At 40.1% G+C, this 18,840-nt stretch overlaps 1 protein-coding gene across 1 annotated transcript in view; it reads left to right on the top strand.

The window, feature by feature from the left end:
- Positions 1-18,840, top strand: part of ZDHHC5 (zDHHC palmitoyltransferase 5) — a 41,765-nt gene that overhangs the window by 2,344 nt on the left and 20,581 nt on the right. Inside the window, exon 2 of the mRNA XM_080994341.1 lies at positions 8,356-9,744. Coding sequence (XP_080850467.1) covers positions 9,641-9,744 — 104 coding nt within the window. The 5' untranslated portion in view covers positions 8,356-9,640. The remainder of the gene's footprint in view (positions 1-8,355; positions 9,745-18,840) is intronic.

Genomic DNA, 18,840 nt, shown 5'->3' with positions numbered 1-18,840 from the left:
TCTCCATTCCTTAAATGTATTTTATCATGAAAAGTATAAATCACAGTAATGAATCATAGCTGTATATGTGTTTCCCGTTCTTTCCAGTTGTTTGGAAAACCTTGTTCACTTGGAAGAGACAGTATATAGTGATAAGCTGATCTTTGTGCAAGAAAACATATCCTGTATTGTATGATGAGAACTTTGCCCTTCCCTGTAGATAATGAAGAGAAGAAGGTTCTAGCAACTATTCAGGCAAGGACACATATCAGAATATTTCAGAGATCCCTTCAAATGTGATTGGAAAAATAAAAGGAAAGCAGGAAATATTGAACCCGAATAGAATTGTAAAGCACTTTAAAGAATAAGTGTACGTTTTTAAGTTGAGTGTGGGTGCATTTCAGTTGGTGCCCTTACTTTCACATAAGTGCTTTTGATCCAGCAAAGAGAAAGCAAGCAGTTTTTGTTGATTTCACTTCTCCTGCCTCTGGGTCACCTTCTTCCCTCTTCTGACAGGTCTGCCAATTATCTGCAGCCTGTTTTCAGGGGCTGGGGGGATAATATGCAAATATAGCCCCCACACTTCCATTAGTAGAGGCATATGCTGGTTCAGAAGCTCTTTAGTGAGCTCAAGAGCACCAGCTTGAGTCTACCCAGCCAGCAAGCTTTAATTTAATATGAGCAGGGTGGATATTACTGCAAGACTGTGTGTCTTTATTGCACTGTACAACAACAACAAACTTTATTAAGGTCGCAGACCAGCATAAGATACAAACACGCAAATAAAATAAAGCACATAAGACTTAAAGAGGAGACAGGTAAAAGCAAATAGTTATAACTCACATAAATTTAAAGCAGAAAGAGAGAAAAGACAAATGGTTAAAAGTGACTATAAGGGAGGGAACGTGAAGCAGCACAGGTCTTGCATTATGGGCCTTCTGTTTAGGCCTGGTTTGTGAGACAAAACGTCCTTTGACGTATGTCCATCAGGGCAGTGCAAAATCTAGCAACTGAGTATGTGACATTGCACTGTATATATTTTGCATGCTATTCTTTTTGCTATACAGTGGAAACTCGTGTTACGTACCGCCCACCTTATGAATGCTTCGGGTTACGAGCTCCGCTAACCCAGAAGTAGGTCTCCTGGTTGGGAACTTTGTCCCGGGATGCGAGCGGAAGTAGTGCAGCAGCAGTGGGAGGCACCATTAGCAAAAGCGCGCCTCATGTTAAGAACGGTTTCGGGTTACAAACGGACCTCCTGAACGAATTAAGTTCGTAACTGGAGGTACCACTGTAGAGGTAATGTCCTTAAAATCCCTATATAAGAATCATAGCACTTGTGACAGTTTGTGCATTTAAATATGGGAATATAGGAACCTGCTGACTGGGTAATATTGTCATTGCTGCTGTAATGTGTTTTCTACTTTATTCTGCCTTGGTCCAGCCTCCCACCCTGCAAAAAAGTCCATACTTACACGTAGAAGCAAGATCTGATGGTGACTGGTTAGACTAGAGCTGTTTTTTTATCAATGAGAATGAAATGCATATGTTTAGGTGTAAATATTCATATCTGAAAAAATGGTTCTTCATTTTACATAGAATATCTTCTTTTCACACAGTGAATCTGTTAGGGCAGGGATGTCCAACTCCCAACAGACTGCAATCTACTCACAGAATAAAAAACAAAAACTGGCAGTGATCTACCCCTTTGTTGGGGAGGTTTCAGGTCAAAGTTGTTGAGCTTTTTTAGGGAGGAATGGAGGAGGAATGTCCCTTTTTTTGGGGGGGGGGGTTCAGGTCAGAACCTCCTGGGGATCCCAGTCAAACACAATCAACCTGTTGGACATCTCTGTGTTAGGGCATTGATTTGGTTTGATGATGAACTGTAGGACTAGCATTCTTATGGCTAAATTAATATTAACCTAGTTGTTTAAGACGGCAGGAAATTGACATTTTTAAAAACAACTATTCAAGCCAAACTTGTTTTAATATGATGGAAAACTGTTGACAATAATTTGAAGTTAGCTGTTTAAGAGACACTCCTCTTTAGGATCTGAATAAAGATATTCTTGGAACTTTGCAGCACTAGAGCTAAAAACTGGGCCTTATTTGGATAAACATCTTTAAACAGTTACTAGCTCTTGTGAGATTGTTTTTAGGAAGCTTTGCAGTTACATCTATATTGTGCAAAGTGGCTTGAGAAACAAAACAACAGCTTAATTTGTAAAGTGGCTTGAAGAAGTGGGCTTGTGTATCATATATGCCATTACTTCCTCTCCACCTATTATGATCATTATTTCCCACCTTTTACTCTGTCTGGGACTCAAGGCAGCTTACAGATAAAATAGAAAAAGCTAAAAACCTACTGCAGCATGTGGCACAGAATTGTATCCTTAGAATTCTAGTCTAGTAAGCCTTGGTGAATACAGATAGCATTACCGTATTTTTTGCTCCATCAGACGCACCTGACCATAAGATGCACCTAGTTTTTAGAGGAGGAAAGCAACAAAAAAGCTCCCCATCCCAATTGGACAGAGCGCGCGAGGGAGAAAGATCCCCCTCTGTGCTGGCTCCTGGCTGCTCTCATGCAAGTCACAGAGCTCCTCAGATGGAGGGAACTCTAAAGAGTGTTCTAAAGCCCTCTTCCCCTGCCTCACCTTTCCCCACCCCCTTGCACAGGTGGGGGACGCTCGCACGGGCGACGTGCCACTCCGGGAACCAAAGTTCCCAGCTCTGCCGCTGCCAGGGACCACACATTCGCTCCATAAGACGCACAGACATTTCCCTTTACTTTTTAGGTGGAAAAACATGCATCTTATGGAGCGAAAAATACGGTACTTTGAGGTGGTGAGTGAGATGCCAATAAGTTTTTGAAAAAAGAATATGGTATTGTTTCAGGAAGACTATTGCCTAATATAAACACTGTTGATAGTGTTCTAGAGTGAAGAAATTATGGGTTTAGGGAGCAGAAGAAATTGTAATCAGTAGTACAGCCTTTGTATATGTATGAATTGGAGGTGTAAAGAATAGTGGAGCTTGTGTAAGGAGGCAGATTGAAGGTACTGCTGTCATGGTTCACCTGAGACTGTTGATGCTTTAATGAAAATGTAAAGGATAAGGAATTGGGGAAAGTTGTGGGGGGGGGAAATGGGTGAATTTCAAAACTGGCTGCCTTGACTAAGGGTTTGGAGTTAAGTTCAGTGAGGTGAAAAAACAGTATGGGTAAGTAAGTAATGGTGACCTGAGTAATGGTGTCTGGGGAAAGGTGGGGAAAATCACGAAACAGATTCTTCTAAAAGGAAGCTTAGGTGGATAAGAGACAACTAGAAAGGCTATAGAAGGTAATATTTGGACATGAAGAAAATAATACCAGGGAACACTTTAGAGAGTCATTTTACTTATACTGTATTGGTAGCCTTGGTAAATTGGGAAGTCTGGTGGCTGAATGAAAGGGCTTCAGGGTGAAAATCAGCAATACAGTCATACCTCGGGTTACAGCCACTTCAGGTTGCGTTTTTTCAGGTTGCGGACCGCCAAAATCCGGAAGTACTGGAACGGGTTACTTCCGGGTTTCGGCGGTTGCGCATGCACAGAAGTGCTAAATCGCGCTTTGCACATGCGCAGAAGCACCGAACCACAACCCACGCTTGCACAGACGCGGATGGTGAATGTGCATCCTGCACGGATCACGTTCACAACCCAAGCGTTCACTGTACATGTTCATTATTTAACTATAGGAAAATGATAATGTGTGAAAAGTGTGAGGGCTGATAATTCAAGTCAGAAAATATTTTTTTTAAGAAGGAAGAGTGAATAAAGAGGGTAATATCAGATGTACTGGAAATGAGGTATCTGAGTCACATTGGAAGAAGAGATTGCAGAAAATTAAAACTGAACACTAAGTATTTTTTTCTAATTTGTTATAACATAAATAACAGAATAAGCAGTTTGCTGAGGATGGTTCAGGTAATGCTGCTGCATGAAACTCCATTGACAAGCTCTTACCTGAATTAGAATTCTTATTCTGTATGCCAGCAAACAACATAGTACTCATTGAGTTTTCATTATTATATACAGTTGAAATTTAGGGTAATTGTTTGAAATAGCAATTGTTGATTTGGATTGAGTCTTGTGGTAAGAGTAGTGGTGTGCTGGAGGAAGGGTACAGGGAGATGATTTTTGCCAATACCGTCTTCCCTATGTGCCCCCTAAAAAGCTGATATAGGGCACTGGGGTGCTTTTCAAAACAGTATGGTAGGTCACCCTGGGGGGCTGTAGGGAGGCATATGACCTTCCCTCTAGCAGGATGTTGTTGAAACTGTACAATTTATGGAGGTGCAAATCTGCATATGAATGGTTGTAATTATTTGAGCATTGGGGGTGGGGTGGAGACGGGCATCTTGAAAGGAAAATATTGCGACTGGTATTTTTCTAGAGAGAAATGCATTTATTTGACCTGTGCCTGGGAAAAGATGGACCTATACTGAAGATAATGGAGCAAACAAATAGATTTGCTGCTTTTAAAAGGATTCTGGAAGTAGATTGTCTAGCTGAGATAGTGATGTGGGTGTAACATTTTCCAGTGCTTTATTTCTCCATAGAAACTTTTCACTTTCATAAGTTTGTTCATAATACTGAATGCACGCCAGTTACTAATAAATATTTAAAAAGCTTGGCAATGTTTTTGGCTTTTTCCTCTAAATGCAAATAAAATAAATATTCTAATTTAAATCACTTAAGGCACCACAAATTATATCATGCAATTTACTCTATAATTTGTATCGAAATTCCCTCCAGAAGTTTTCCAGAAACCCCACATCACTGGTTGACAATGACAGCTAAATTACTGCTGTTACATGCAAGAGTTAAATCATGGTTAGTTTTCAGGATTGCTTCCAATCTTAGTTCTGTTCATAGTAAGTTCTGTTGAAATTAATTGATGTGATTAACTTAGATCCATTAATTTCAATGTGCCTTGACTAGCATCAGTTTCTGAATTCTTAACCACTTTCTTTTCAAGTGGCATATAAGTAGAAAATGTAGGAACATAAATGCTTGTTGTTTTCACTCAGTTGCTGGTGGCCAAAGCAACAAAAGCTTTTTGGGGGGACCATAGGTCTGTCAGATAACATTTCTGGTTTTAAAAAACCCCACACATTTTGCCATGCAACAATTAGTCATACAACCAATAAAATGAGGCAACTATTGAATTATCCAAAACAGTGCTCAGGATCTAATAGAAGATGTAAGTGCTGTCTGATTGGTTGGCATGCGTCTGTCTTGGGAGACAATAGGAGACAATTTGAGGGTTAAACTGTTGGAAAGTTACAGCGCTTGTTGTGATTGTAGAGACTGATACGGGACAGGCATGGTTGTTGCAGCTGGGGCAGATTGTTCTGCTGCAGATGCAGCTTGGTGTTTCTTCTCTCTGCACTCTCTGCAGTCGTCATTCCTCCTCTGGTCACTTCTAGAAATGCTGTCAGTCTGCTTGGAAATAATTGAACAAATGCTATCAGATTTATTTTTAATTTAATTTAGCATGTGAGTGTGGGAAATTTCCCAGAAAGGCCAACATTTCACTATATTTCTTTGTGTGTGTGTAGAGTGCAGCAGTTCTAACAAATTAGAAATTCAGTGTCATGTTCTTCCTTGCCATGCATAGCAATCCCCCTCTCCTCCAGGGTTTTCCCTGATCCTCCCAGAGTCAATTACTTTTAGCATGTGTATGGGGTGGGGGAAGCCCCATCGCACAGAGAAACAGAAGAGGGCCTTCTCGGTAGTGATGCCCGCTCTGTGGAACGCCCTCCCATCAGATGTCAAAGAAATAAACAACTATCTCACGTTTAGAAGACATCTGAAGGCAGCCCTGTTTAGAGAAGTTTTTAATGATTGATGTCTTACTGTATTTTAAATCTTTTGTGGGAAGCCGCCCAGAGTGGCTGGGGAAACCCAGCCAGATGGGCGGGGTATAAATACATTATTATTATTATTATTATTATTATTATTATTATTATTAGTCTTTGCGCAGGACTTCCACTGAGGGGACCCATTAGTTTAATCCCACCCTTTGAATCTGTTAAAAGGAAGATGGTAAGACACAGAAGTGGTAAGACACAGAAGTATCAGATCCCACCAGGAAGCCTGGAAGTTACTTAAAGCTATGTGGAAGGTCAAATAAAATTCATGTCACTGCTCAAAAAAGATGCAAATAAGACAAAGGGGGATCAGCATGGTTAAACAGCAGTGGAGGATGGTTTCCATAAGTAAATAGTCTTAGTATAGTTGCTGTCTGCAAGGTCTTGTCTGTCCTCTCTCACTGCCTGCCCTGGAATTTCCATTAGCACCATTTCTTACCCCTTTGCTCCAGAGAGCCCAAATGGCTACATTCTGGATGTACAGTTAAATTATATACAGATTCACTGCCTTTCCCCCCTTATGTTCTTCCTTTCTCTAGTTCCTTTGTCCTCTGTATTTCGACTCCCTTTTTTATTGGAGATGGGTAACTTTGAACTTGAGGTATTGTAAAAAAATTCTGTACATATTCATTTATTGTACCGTCCTGCAAGGTTCTGTGATATTCTAGTGGGATCATCACATTTAATATAGTTACTCCTAGACATTGAGTACCACACCTTCTTGCTATGTTTCTATTGGCCTTGGAATTTTTTGTCTGGTCCAGTTAAAATAACTCAGCCTATAGTTAGCTCTAGGCCCTAGGGAATAGCTCTTTCGTGAAATTTTATTTGGATTTGGGTAGTCAAAGTATACAGACCTCCTACTGTATTTCTAGGGACCTGACTCATCCTGTAATCTCAAACAATAGTCTTATTCTACTCTGATCATTGATGTTTCTTTTTCAAAAGTTGTTCTGAGAGACAGTACTATCATACTTAGTAAATAATTAGAAAAGTGGGTTTTAAGGTTCTGAAATGTCTTTGTTAAATGATTTAATCCCACAGTTCCCTGTATCATGTCAATTAGTTCACTCTTCAGGTGTCTCATTTCTCATATGAGTTTTTCATTACCACTGATCACACCTCCCTTCTTTGTGGGATGTTCTTGCTGATAGGTAGCAAAGAAGCTAAACTGTGACTGCAGTTTGGGGGAAGGGTTGCTATAGCAGCTGGGTGTTGGCTGTTCACCAGGCTGTTTCTCTTTTCCAGTCTCCTCGGGGCAAGTTGGTTCTACAGGAATCCATGTGATGGCATTTGGACAATGGAGGGGCCACAATGGGAGCAGGATGGGTGGAATCCCCAAGCTTCTTTCTTCTCCCCTTCCTTCAGGGCAAGGTTGTTTTCCAGATGCCCCTGCAGAAAAATGGCATGAAGTTAAAAAAAAAAAAGCACATATTTTCCCTTTACCACACTTCTTAGAAGCCGCCCCCCCATGTTGTTATAAACTGCTCAGTTATAAACTGGGCTTGCAACCAGTCCAGAACCCTTTGGTATTATATAGTGGGGTAAGGAAAGGCTTGGGGGAGTCAGAAATAATCTCCCTGAAACCCCACCCAATGGCGGGGGGGAAGCAACACTGACCATTCATTCCAAAGCTCCTGATCCAGGCTGGCTGCTGAACAGGAGTTCTTTTATTGGTTGGGGATGCACAACAGCATTATGAGCTGGAAAACACTACAAGGTTCCTGCTTGTAGGAATCTGTTTGTTAAACCTATAAGGGAAAGAGAAGGCTATTAATCATCTTGCAAGCAACATCCAGAAGGCATATCAGAAGAAAGGAGAGAGAATCTGACCAATGGGAAATACAGTCAAAGGGGATGTGCATAGCTGGGGAGAGGCTTAAAGGACTGATGGGCAAAGTAACAGATCTGAAAGTTAGGTTCTGCAAATCTATTTTAAGGATAAAAACTTTATAACAGTAAAGAGTGTGCCTTTTAAGATACAAGCCATGAAATATTTGACCCTGACATTTTGAGAAACAATCACCTAATTCTGGTAGAACAAAGAGTTAGTTGTCTTAATGTATACTGTCTTTTGAAGTGCAATAATTTTGAAAATCTGCCTTTTTAAAAGAGTGGAGTCCTGGCTCTGAATATGCTGAAAATAAAGGTAAGCCACTGGGTTTTGGATTTCAGTTTTATTAACATTAATAGATAATTTTAGATAATCCCAAAATCCGGAATGAGTTAATGGATGTTTGAAGTTCCCTGAGTGCAAAATATGTCCTGGTGTGTGTCCTAAATATAACATGTCTCACAAGTTTTACAGATGTGGAAACTGAGTCACATAAGACTGTTACCCATAATTATAGGTTCTCATATGGGAAAAGTACTTTGGCTCTTAACTCTCAGATCTGTACTAAGGATCAGTACTGCATTGCACTTTCTCTTGAATGCTTAACCTTATTTTTATCTCTTCTAGGTACAAGAAGCTCAAGATGACAAGTTGGCAAAATGATTTAAAGACTTTTAAAGCAAATATGAATGAATAAGGATTAATTTTATTTGTGTGAGAATGCAACAGTTTGCAGCAGACAAAGTGCTCTAGGACATGGGTGTGGAGGTCCCAGGCATCTTTTCTTTTTACTGTCAGTTACATTTTGGATTTTTAGGAAAACATTTGAAAACTCAGTCTCTAACTGGGTCTACTCCAGACACAACTGATCCATAATTAATGAAGCAATCTCAAACTTAATTTTCAGTTTTTACCAGTAAAACTGGACTTGTTGAAGGATTTTTGGTGTTGTACACAAGGGAACAAATAAGGAGACTAAAACGCAAGACCAGCCTTCCAGTGTGCCCCCTACTCCCCCTTGAAAGAAAAGGATTTTCAGCTCAACCTTGCACCAGCTGTTACCCGGATTTAGTAGTCAAGAGAGAAATAAACAAAATTAAACAACGAATGCCAGACAACCCTAGTTCCTGGTGAAATCAGGGGAGAGTGCTCCTACTTTAAAAGAAGAGAACATTTGCGGCACGAGGTGGGGGGCAGAGAATGATGTGCACAAGCATGGCAGATTTGCTAACACAATAACCTTCCGCTGAGCAACAACAAACAGATTAAAAAGGAGAAACTTGCTCCAGAGTCTACATTGCAAAATTACCATGTGTTTTCTGAAACAAAAATAATAACAAAGCAAACCATCAAAACCTAGTATATACCTTGTGTCTTTCATTGATCACCTTCGTTGGGGTGCTTATTTGGCTCATCCTGCACTCTTGCACTAAAACATCTAGCCCAGTTCTTATACTTCATTTGCTGCATTTTTCAACTCTGTGTCACCTCAGAAGAGGATCATCTCTACTCTACTCTAGGAAGCGCACATTTTTACAGGGCTTTCCTGGTACAGGAACCTGTGCAATTTCTTGAACCACTAGAATTTTCAATTGGAGTACAAGCTCTCCTTTTATATTTTTAATTTTCCTTGCCCCACAAGAATCTTGGGACTACATATAGAATTCCCATTGTTGTCTTCTGTGACACTTTCTTTGGTTGTGCATACTACTATTCATTTTCATCTGGATCATACTGTAAATCTGATCTGACTCGTAACAGCTAACTACAAGAACTTGAATACAGATTTAAAAGTCTCTCCTTTGCACAGTTGCTTTTCTTTTTGAAGGTCCCTCCTGCATTTTCTTGTCCTTTCTGACTCCAGTTGGGCCTAGGCTATGCTGCAGGGCGGATCATCGATCAGAGCTCCAACATGCCAGCAGCATCTGGAAAGAGATTCAAACCCAGCAAGTATGTCCCTGTATCAGCGGCTGCAATCTTCCTAGTAGGATCCACCACACTCTTCTTTGCTTTTACGTGAGTCAAGATAATATATAGTATTTGGGGAAGGGGGCATGGATAGACTGGGTTGGCAGTTTTGCATGTGAGTCTAGAGGCTGTTAAGAAAATCCAGTACTCCTGGATAGAAAAAGCCAGCCGTGTACTCATTTTTGTTATGCTGACAGAAATGGTAATCTGAATCAGGGCACTCAGAACCCACTGATTTGATGGCTAATTTTGTTTAGCTTTGTTGAAATTTGCAGTCATGTTTTTATGGTCATATTAAATATATTGGTTGTATATGCACTTGCTTTTGCTCCTACAATACTGTATAGGTATGTGGAAACAAACCAGGAAGCCAAAGTTAAGCATAGTTTCCCGTTATGTGTGAAGTGAAGTTGGCTTTAGATTCTGGAAGAGGACTGCCAGAGAAGCCATAGTTTTCAGTTAGCAAAGAACCAGCATGTGAGTGTATAATACTAGGGCATATCCTGTCTTACTAAGGCAGGATTTGTGCAAACCAGGCCACCACATCTTGCTCACTTGCAATGGCCAAGGTTACACTTTAGTTTTTCTGTGGTGGAAGAGTGCCATTCCTACAGCTTTTATTATAGGGACCTCTTGGAAATAAATGTAAGTGGAACCTGGATTAAAATAATGTCTCACTGTGCAGGGAAGTGTGGGAGCTTAGTTTGGGCACAAGCACTGAGGTTACTGTATATATTGGGGTTCACAATTGTACCTGCAATGCAGAGGAGTGATGTTTTTTGCCATGGTGGATAGGGGAAGATTTATCTGCCAGATAAAAAGGGAAAGCTTGTTCAGCATTGGGAGGCCTATTTGTAGTCAAAATAATCAGATATGTTGACTGTACAGAGTAATATCTGTTAAGCATAACTTAATTGAAGGCTGTGAGATCATTAAAACAGCCTAAATAACTTGTCTGGTTGTTATTTGTTTTATTTAACATATTTATATGCTGCTTAATTACCAGAGTCTAAATGGTGTATATAAAAATCATACAGTGAGTAAAATCAATTACAATTAATTATAAAAACTGAAAGCCTCCTTACCTTCAAAGTTGTCAGTTGTGTTTCAGAATCTGTTGCTGTGAAAAATGTCCACTGACATTTATAAAAGAGAATTGCAATAGACAATCTGAGATTGTGAATGGCATACTACAAAAAACATCAGTTTCTGTTGAACAGAATGCTTGTCATACAAGGAGTTTGGATACTTAGGCAGGAAAATAAGCCACAGGTAGGAGCTGTTATCCTGGTTTACCATTGAGGTTGTTATTGGTCTTCATGTTAAATAATTGCAGTGATGTGTATGAAAAAATGGCTAAATTGTGCACACTTGAAGGAATAATTTTATGCAATATATGATTCAAATACTTTTTAAAACATTTGCACACACACAGTGATAGAGTTTTCATTGATGGCTTTTTGTGAAGTCAAGTTGAAATAAGTAATGTACAGGGCGAGAAGAGTGATTTGTGCACATATTTGGTCATACAAAACATGATTGTTTAAAGTGCTGCATAGCAGAAAGTTTAAGTTTGCTAGCACATAGTCTCTGGATAAATAAATATACCACTTCTTCACCAGGTAGTATAACAAGTAATTCTTAAGGAAGAGGCTGTCTTAGAATCATAGAATTGTAAAGTTGGGACCACATGAGTTATCTTGTCCAACTCCCTGCAATGCAGAAATCTTTTGCCCAACATGGGCTTCAAACCCACAACTCTGAGATTAAGAGTTTCATGTTCTACCGACAGAGCTATCTCAGCAGCTCATAACTTTGGTGATATACCACAACTGTTAGCAGACCTTGTCTGAAATGTATATATCACTTCCATGTGATGTGCTTGAATTCCATCAGTGGAATCCTTTGAGTTACTCCTTTTATTTAATACATAATCAGTGAACATTGGCATTTATGGGGCTAGTTTCTGTAACAGGTATGTATTTTCAGATCCACAGAAGGTACTCATAAAAAGTAGTACAGTATTTAAACTTTTTCCCCACCATAAGTATACTATAGAAGCATTCTGCAGAGAGCTACAATTGTATTTACTGGATGTTCCTATGCTTTGTAAGCTAGAAATATGTATACATATTGTATTGTTCAGAATGAAAATTGTTCAGAATGAAAATTCAGTCAGTTAATTCTAGGTTAGTTGAAGTTGGCTAGCCTACTTTATAACATTTTAAAATTGAATCATAACTATCCTCTTCAAGAAGGATTGAAGCCCTCCTGACATTTAAGTTTTATTCAGAGTCATTTCGGGTGGGAGCCATGGATTTAATGTAATTCTCTCCATGCTCCACGGCATTTCTGAACATCACCTCTATTTCTGAGGGCTGCTTCTGTCTCATAATTGAAAGTTGCACAAGCAACATAGTTGTACTCCTGATGTTTGAAGACCTGTTAACATGTAGTGTCTGAAGCATACTTTAAAAAATACTTCCCAACATGTACCTGAGATGGGCATGTAGCATTTTCACATTGTTGTAGGAATAGGGGTACGAGCTTAATAGTTTCTTTCAAAAGTGATGCAGGGTGTTACTGAAGTATAAAGATAACTTTAACTCCCGCATCTGCATCACTTATTTTCTCATTTGACTGACTTAAGCTGATTCTGTACCTATTCCATTGAAGCCTTGTGTCTGAGATGATACAAAAGTTCAAATTAATTATGACATAAGCTTTGTTGTCTACTGTCAACTTCATCACCAGTGTTAGGAACTCAGATGTATAAGCTAACCTTATATATCTTAAACCAAGATGCCATGGGTGTGTGTTTGAAGAAATAATAATAAAAATAATAGCTATTATTTCTATACTGCTTTATATTTTAAAGAAAAAAGCTCAAAGTGGTTTACAACACATTAAAACATTGAGTAGAACTATTCTGAATAAATCAAATTCAAGCCTCATGGAAAATATTTCAGATCCTTCTGTAAGTGACATTTTGCTTTCCCCATATTTATATATCCACTTAATTTTTATAGCTGCCCCATAGCAGAAGTGCTCTTGGAAGTCAGTGTGGTGTAGTGGTTAGAGTGTCAGACTAGGACCTGGGAAATCAGGGTTCAAATTCCCACTCAGTCATGAAGCTCACTGGATGACCTTGGACCAATCACAGCCTCTTTGTTTAACCTACCTTACAGAGTTGTTGTAGGGATTAACTGAGGAGGAGGGTGAACCATGTACTCCTTGGAGAAAAGGATGGGATGTAAATGCAATAAATAAGTTCTTCTGCTTACCTGCTTAAGAAAGCTGGAGGGCCCAGACAGATGGAGATATTAGTCGCCAACCTGGCATCCAGAGATCTCCACATGGTAATAATTCAACCTGCGCCAGTCGCAAAACGCGCCTGGCACCTGTGGGGTTTTGAACACTGTAATTAATTAATTAATTAATTAATTAATTGTAATTAATAATACATTGATGATGATTAGTATGAGCCGGCATGTCAGCAGTGTCATTGGACTGTGCTACACGGTTTCCCATTCACAATATGATGCAATTCTGCTATGCTGTGATGAGGGCAGAACTATTGTTTGGCTCCTGTAGTGTTCATTTAGCTGAGCTCCTCAGCAGTACACACATATAATTTAGCTTTCTTTCACTAATTTATTTGCTGCTTGTAGCAGACATGCTTAACCTTGCAGGTTACTAGATGCAAGATTCTTGAATGTGTGCTTTAAAGCTTCTTTTTGACTAAAAGAATTGGAGCAAATATCTCAGTCCAGTTCCAGCTGTTGATTAAAAGAGAGCCTTCTAGGTCTGAAGATGTGACTCAGTATATTTGGCAGGCAGTAATAGCTGAGCTTCCAAGAAGCCTGTTATCTACAGTGAAAAACATGATTCAACAGATCTTGGGGGTGTCTACATTCAAGAGTACTTGATGTTGTTTTTCATGATTATTTGGTAAGCAGTTGCATGAACCCTCCCACAACTATGATCTTACAGACTTCTGTGTTGTATGCTACGAATTTCTCAATCGCCTCGCCTTTCATTTAGTTTGGGATATGGCCCTGAGAATCTGAGCAGTAAATGTATAGTATTGTAAATGCCGATTACTCTTTTTGCAGGGTGACAGCAGGAAAAAATCTTGTTTTTCTAGTAGGCTTATTTTGCTGTCTTCAGAATATCTTACCTTGTAACATTAACCATTAGCAAAATATACAGAGATTGATTGTCACATTCAAGCTTGTTAACCATGCAGGCATTCTCTTGGCCCTGGTGTACTTTTCTTGATCTCTAGAATACATTCTAGCTGAACTTCTAATTTATAATTTAAAACAACATTTAAGCATTTTGGGTAGATATGACCTCCTTGACTTTGCCTTTCAACTTCCTTTTTTAACTTCCTTTTTCTGGGAAGTTTCCTCTTTTTGAAGTCACATGTGACTGGGTTCAGGGGTTGTTGTTTCTTGTTTTTGTTTGTTTGTTTGTTTTTGCAATTGTCTGTTCACATATACATTGAATTTGATAGTATTATGACCACAGTTCTCAACTGATTCAACTACACTTGCACCAGGTCCTGGGGGCCACTCAGGATTAAGTCCCCAGGGTCATCACTCCTCTGTTCAGTTCCATTACCTGTTGTTCTAAGGCAGAGTCATTTTGAGTATCTAGAAACAAATATGCACTTAGTCCATGTGAGGATAATGGTAGTCACCTATTACTGCAGCACTTCCTCTTTTAGATGCCTCCTTGATTTAATTCTCCATTGATTTCTCATTCTCCTTTTCAAAATCATTGAGCATTTTGGTCAGGGGGAGCAACAGCATTTCTCTAGTGCTAAATTACCTTTTGAGGCTCGATATCACTACCCACAACAACTCTAAGGAAGAATCTGTGCCTTTGGGAATTTCCAGCTTATTGGACTCCATGTCCTCTTTGGCATACAGAGTGACACCACCTCAGTATGCCCCATCCTGTCCTTCCTATAGGGTTTGTATCTAGAGATAACTGTGTGTATTGGTTCTGTCCATTCTACCAGGTTTCTGTTATGCCTATTGTTATGTCTTAAGCTTTAATCCTAGAATAATAGGCGGGTAGGATTTTAGAATGTAAAATTTTAGAAGGGAAGTTTGAACCAGCCTCTCGGGTGTGGCTCTGTCTGTGCTTGCCTGCTTGCCCCTCCCAGACCCCAGGCTATATATCCTTTATTCACACCCTAGATCACACCTGATAGGCCGGTTTAAACTTCCCTTCTGGAGCCGGATTGGACGGCTCTAACAGCCAATCAGATTACTACATTCTAAAATCCTACCCGCCTGTTATTCTAGGATTAAAGCTCCAGACATAACACCTACTATTTCTGTATTTTCCTCAAAGTCCAAGTAGTCCAGCTCATCCATCTTGACTCGAGTCTTCTAGCATATAAACACTTAAATTTTGTTGGTTGTATCCAACCTACTTTTAAGTAAATGGCTCTCTTTGCTGTCTTCAGATATTATTCAGAGTGGTGGGGGAATCCCTAGAACAGATTAAGAGGGCACCAGATGAGAGGAAAGGGGAAGAAAGTCCCAACGCACAAGCAGAAATCCTTGCACTAATGGGACACTTACTCAGTTGTATGCAACATAGCATTAAGTGATTGTCATTTTTCATTTTAGTCTATGGTGCTTTCGTCTTTCTGAACTTCTGTCATGTGCCTCTGCACTGCCAGTACCCATTTAAACAATCATACCCCTTACGCCTTAGTGGGAAGATTTGCTTCCGTTGGCTTCACCCCCTGCAATCAGTTTAAAAACTGCTCTGACACATTTTTTATTTTAAGCATCAGCAGTCAGTTTCCATCCTTTTTCAAGTGGAGTTTGACCCTTTTGTACAGGCTCAGCTTGTCCTAAAACATTCCCTAGTGCCTAAAAAATCCAAATCCTTCCTCCTGACACCACCATCTCATCCACTCATTGATACTGCAAAGCTGTGCCTGTCTAGCTGGCTCTGTGTGTGAAACTGGTAGGATTTCAGAGAAAGCTATCTTGAAAGTCCTGGTTCTCATCATCCTACCTCACAACCTAAATTTCACTTCCAGGGCTTCTGCAAGCACAGCTACTGACTTTTCTCTCATACCCCCAAGTATTTTACTTATTTCTCTATCATAAGACCTGTTTTTTCCTTTAATTCTCTCTCCCCCCCCCCCCGGCTCTCCTTCATATTTTTCACTAACATTTTGCTTTTATTCAGTTTAAAGCCTGCCATTTCTTCAATATTTTTAAATTTTTCTTCTAAAACCTTTGGGGTGGACTCCAGTGGTTCTAATAGTGATAACACCACACCATCTGCAAAAGCTTTTAATTTATAGGATCGTTGCCCCACTGCAATTCCTTTAATCTCCTGATTACTTCTTATTCTTTGCACCAAGACTTCTAAGGCCAATATAAACAATAATGGTGATAGTGGACAACCCTGTCTTGTGGTAGGAATATTGCCCACAATTAACCTTGCAAAATGCAAGGGTACAAACTAAACTCTTACTGAGTATGCTAAGGTGCAGGTGTTTGCAGCTCGCTCTAACATTTGGGACTAAATATTTGCTGTTTGGAAAATGTTGCTACAAATACTTTTACACTTCATAGACTGAATGATACAATTCTATGTAATGTATAATGCTGTTCATATTTTTAAAGTAGTAAAGTAGTTTAGATTTTTTGTTTTTTTACTTGATAGTTTCAGTTCCGCTCCCCCACATGCAAATTTCAGGTTTTTCCAGGAATCCCACTTTTATTCCCACCCTACCCCCTTTGTTTAAATGTTTTGGAAGCTTATTAAAAATACACTTACTACAGGGCATTTTGAGTTTCTTCTAGAGCCTCTGAGGGGCCTCTCATACATTATTTCATGTCTATATATTCAAAATATTTATATACCACTCTTCTGATGGAAAACTGCCCAGAGTGGCTTACAAATCAATTGTTCTCCAGTGTACAGTCTAAAAAGCCATAACAGAAGAGGGAAGATGATGTAGAGGGGAGAGGAAAACAAGCAGTCTCAGTCACCACATTCTTAAGTTACAAAATTCTTATATCATCTTGCATGAAAATGGGTTGCTCAGGGTGGGGGTTTTTTGTAGGGGGAGGGGGTTAAGGCCTTTGTGGCCTATGAGAAAAATCCCTGGCAACCAACCTTTCTGAAACTGTCTATAATGTAGCTGGAAGCTGCAGTTTGATACAGGGTGGATTGTTTGCCTTCTGGGATTTATCTGGAAGCTGCCAGCTTCTTAGCACTCCTATTGCAGCAGGTAGGTTTTGGAGGTCCAGTAGTAGTAGTAGTAATAATAATAATAATAATAATAATAATAATAAATTATACCCCACCCATCTGGTTGGGTTTTCCCAGCCACTCTGGGTGGCTTCCAATATTAAAAATACAATAAAACATCAGACATTAAAAACTTCCCTAAGCAAGGCTGCCTTCAGATGTCTTCTAAAAGTCAGATAGTTGTTTATTTCCTTGACATCTAATGGGAGGGCATTCCACAGGGTGGGCGCCACCACCGAGAAGGCCTTCTGCCTGGTTCCCTGTAACCTCACTTCTCGCAGTGAGGAAACCGCCAGAAGGCCCTCAGTGCTGGATCTCAGTGTCTGGGCTGAACGATGGGGGTGGAGATAATCCTTCAGGTATACAGGGCCGAGGCCATTTAGGGCTTTAAAGATCAGCACCAACTCTTTGAAGTGTGCTCGGAAACGTACTGGGAGCCAATGTAGGTCTTTCAAGACTGGTGTTATGTGGTCTCGGCGGCTGCTCCCAGTCACCAGTCTAGCTGCGCTAGATTATGGATGGAGTTTCCAGGTCACCTTCAAAGGTAGCCCCACATAGAGTGCATTGCAGTAGTCCAAGCGGGAGATAACTAGAGCATGCACCACTCTGGTGAGACAGTCTGCGGGCAGATAGGGTCTCAGCCTGCATACCAGATGGAGCTGGTAGACAGCTGCCCTGGACACAGAATTGACCTGTGCCTCCATGGACAGCTGTGAGCCCCCCAGCTGCGCACCTGGTCCTTCAGGGGCAGAGTTAACCCCATTCAGGACCAGGGAGTCCTCTTTATGGTCCAGCTCTCACTTCCATGCATCACTACTGGGAAAACCATAGCTTTAACTATATGGACCTTTGTTCGCAAGGTGATGTCTCTGCTTTTTAAGATGCTGTCTAGGTTTGTCATTGCTTTTCTCCCGAGAAGCAGGCATCCTTTAATTTTGTGACTGCTGTCACCATCTGCAGTGATCATGGAGCACAAGAAAGTAAAATCTCTCAATGCCTCCATTTCTTCCCCTTCTATTTGCCAGGAGGTGATGGGACCAGTGGCCATGATCTTCGTTTTTTTGATGTTGAGCTTCAGACCATATTTTGCGCTCTCCTCGTTCACCCTCATTAAAAGGTTCTTTAATTCCTCCTCACTTTCTGCCATCAAGGTTGTGTCATCTGCATATCTGAGGTTGTTGATATTTCTTCTGGCAAGCTTAACTGGCATAACTAACTGGCATATTTGCCTGCAAATATCTTTAGAGTAATAGTAGGCAGCTGCCTCATTTTAATCTTCAGAACACTAGTACTTGGTTAAATGATTCTCGTATATATTATGTAGTTGCCTTTCCATTGATGGCTGTACAAAAATAAAGAGCTAAAATTTGTTGCAAATGCCTTAGTACCAGCTTCACATTTCCAGAAACCTGCTCCCCCTTCCTCTTCTTTGCACCCTCCCTGATAAACCAGAACGTTAATGTGAACAGAATTTCTAGAGTTCAAGTAATAGAATGCCATTCATGCATGATGGACAGGATGTATAAAGTGAAATGAAAGAAAAAAAACCCTGAGCAAGCATGTTAGTGAAGCAGTTTGCTTAAACATACCATTTGCATCTCTTTTCTTAGGGGATCTAGAAACTAGAACAGGCATAGGCAAATTTGACCCTCCAGATGTTTTCGGACTACAGCTCCCATGATCCCTAGCTGTGGTCAGGGATTATGGAAATTGTAGTCCCAAAACATCTGGAGGGCTGAGTTTGCCTATGCCTGAACTAGAAGGCTAAAATCGTAAGAGCAAACCACTGAACTTTTCTCTCTAATACTGGTAGATCCTGATTGGGTCACAGGTTACATAGGCATCTTA

The sequence above is a fragment of the Podarcis pityusensis genome, assembly GCF_964106645.2.
Source record: "Podarcis pityusensis genome assembly, chromosome: 1".
Lineage (NCBI taxonomy): Eukaryota > Metazoa > Chordata > Lepidosauria > Squamata > Lacertidae > Podarcis > Podarcis pityusensis.
This window is presented reverse-complemented; position numbering and strand designations above follow the sequence as displayed.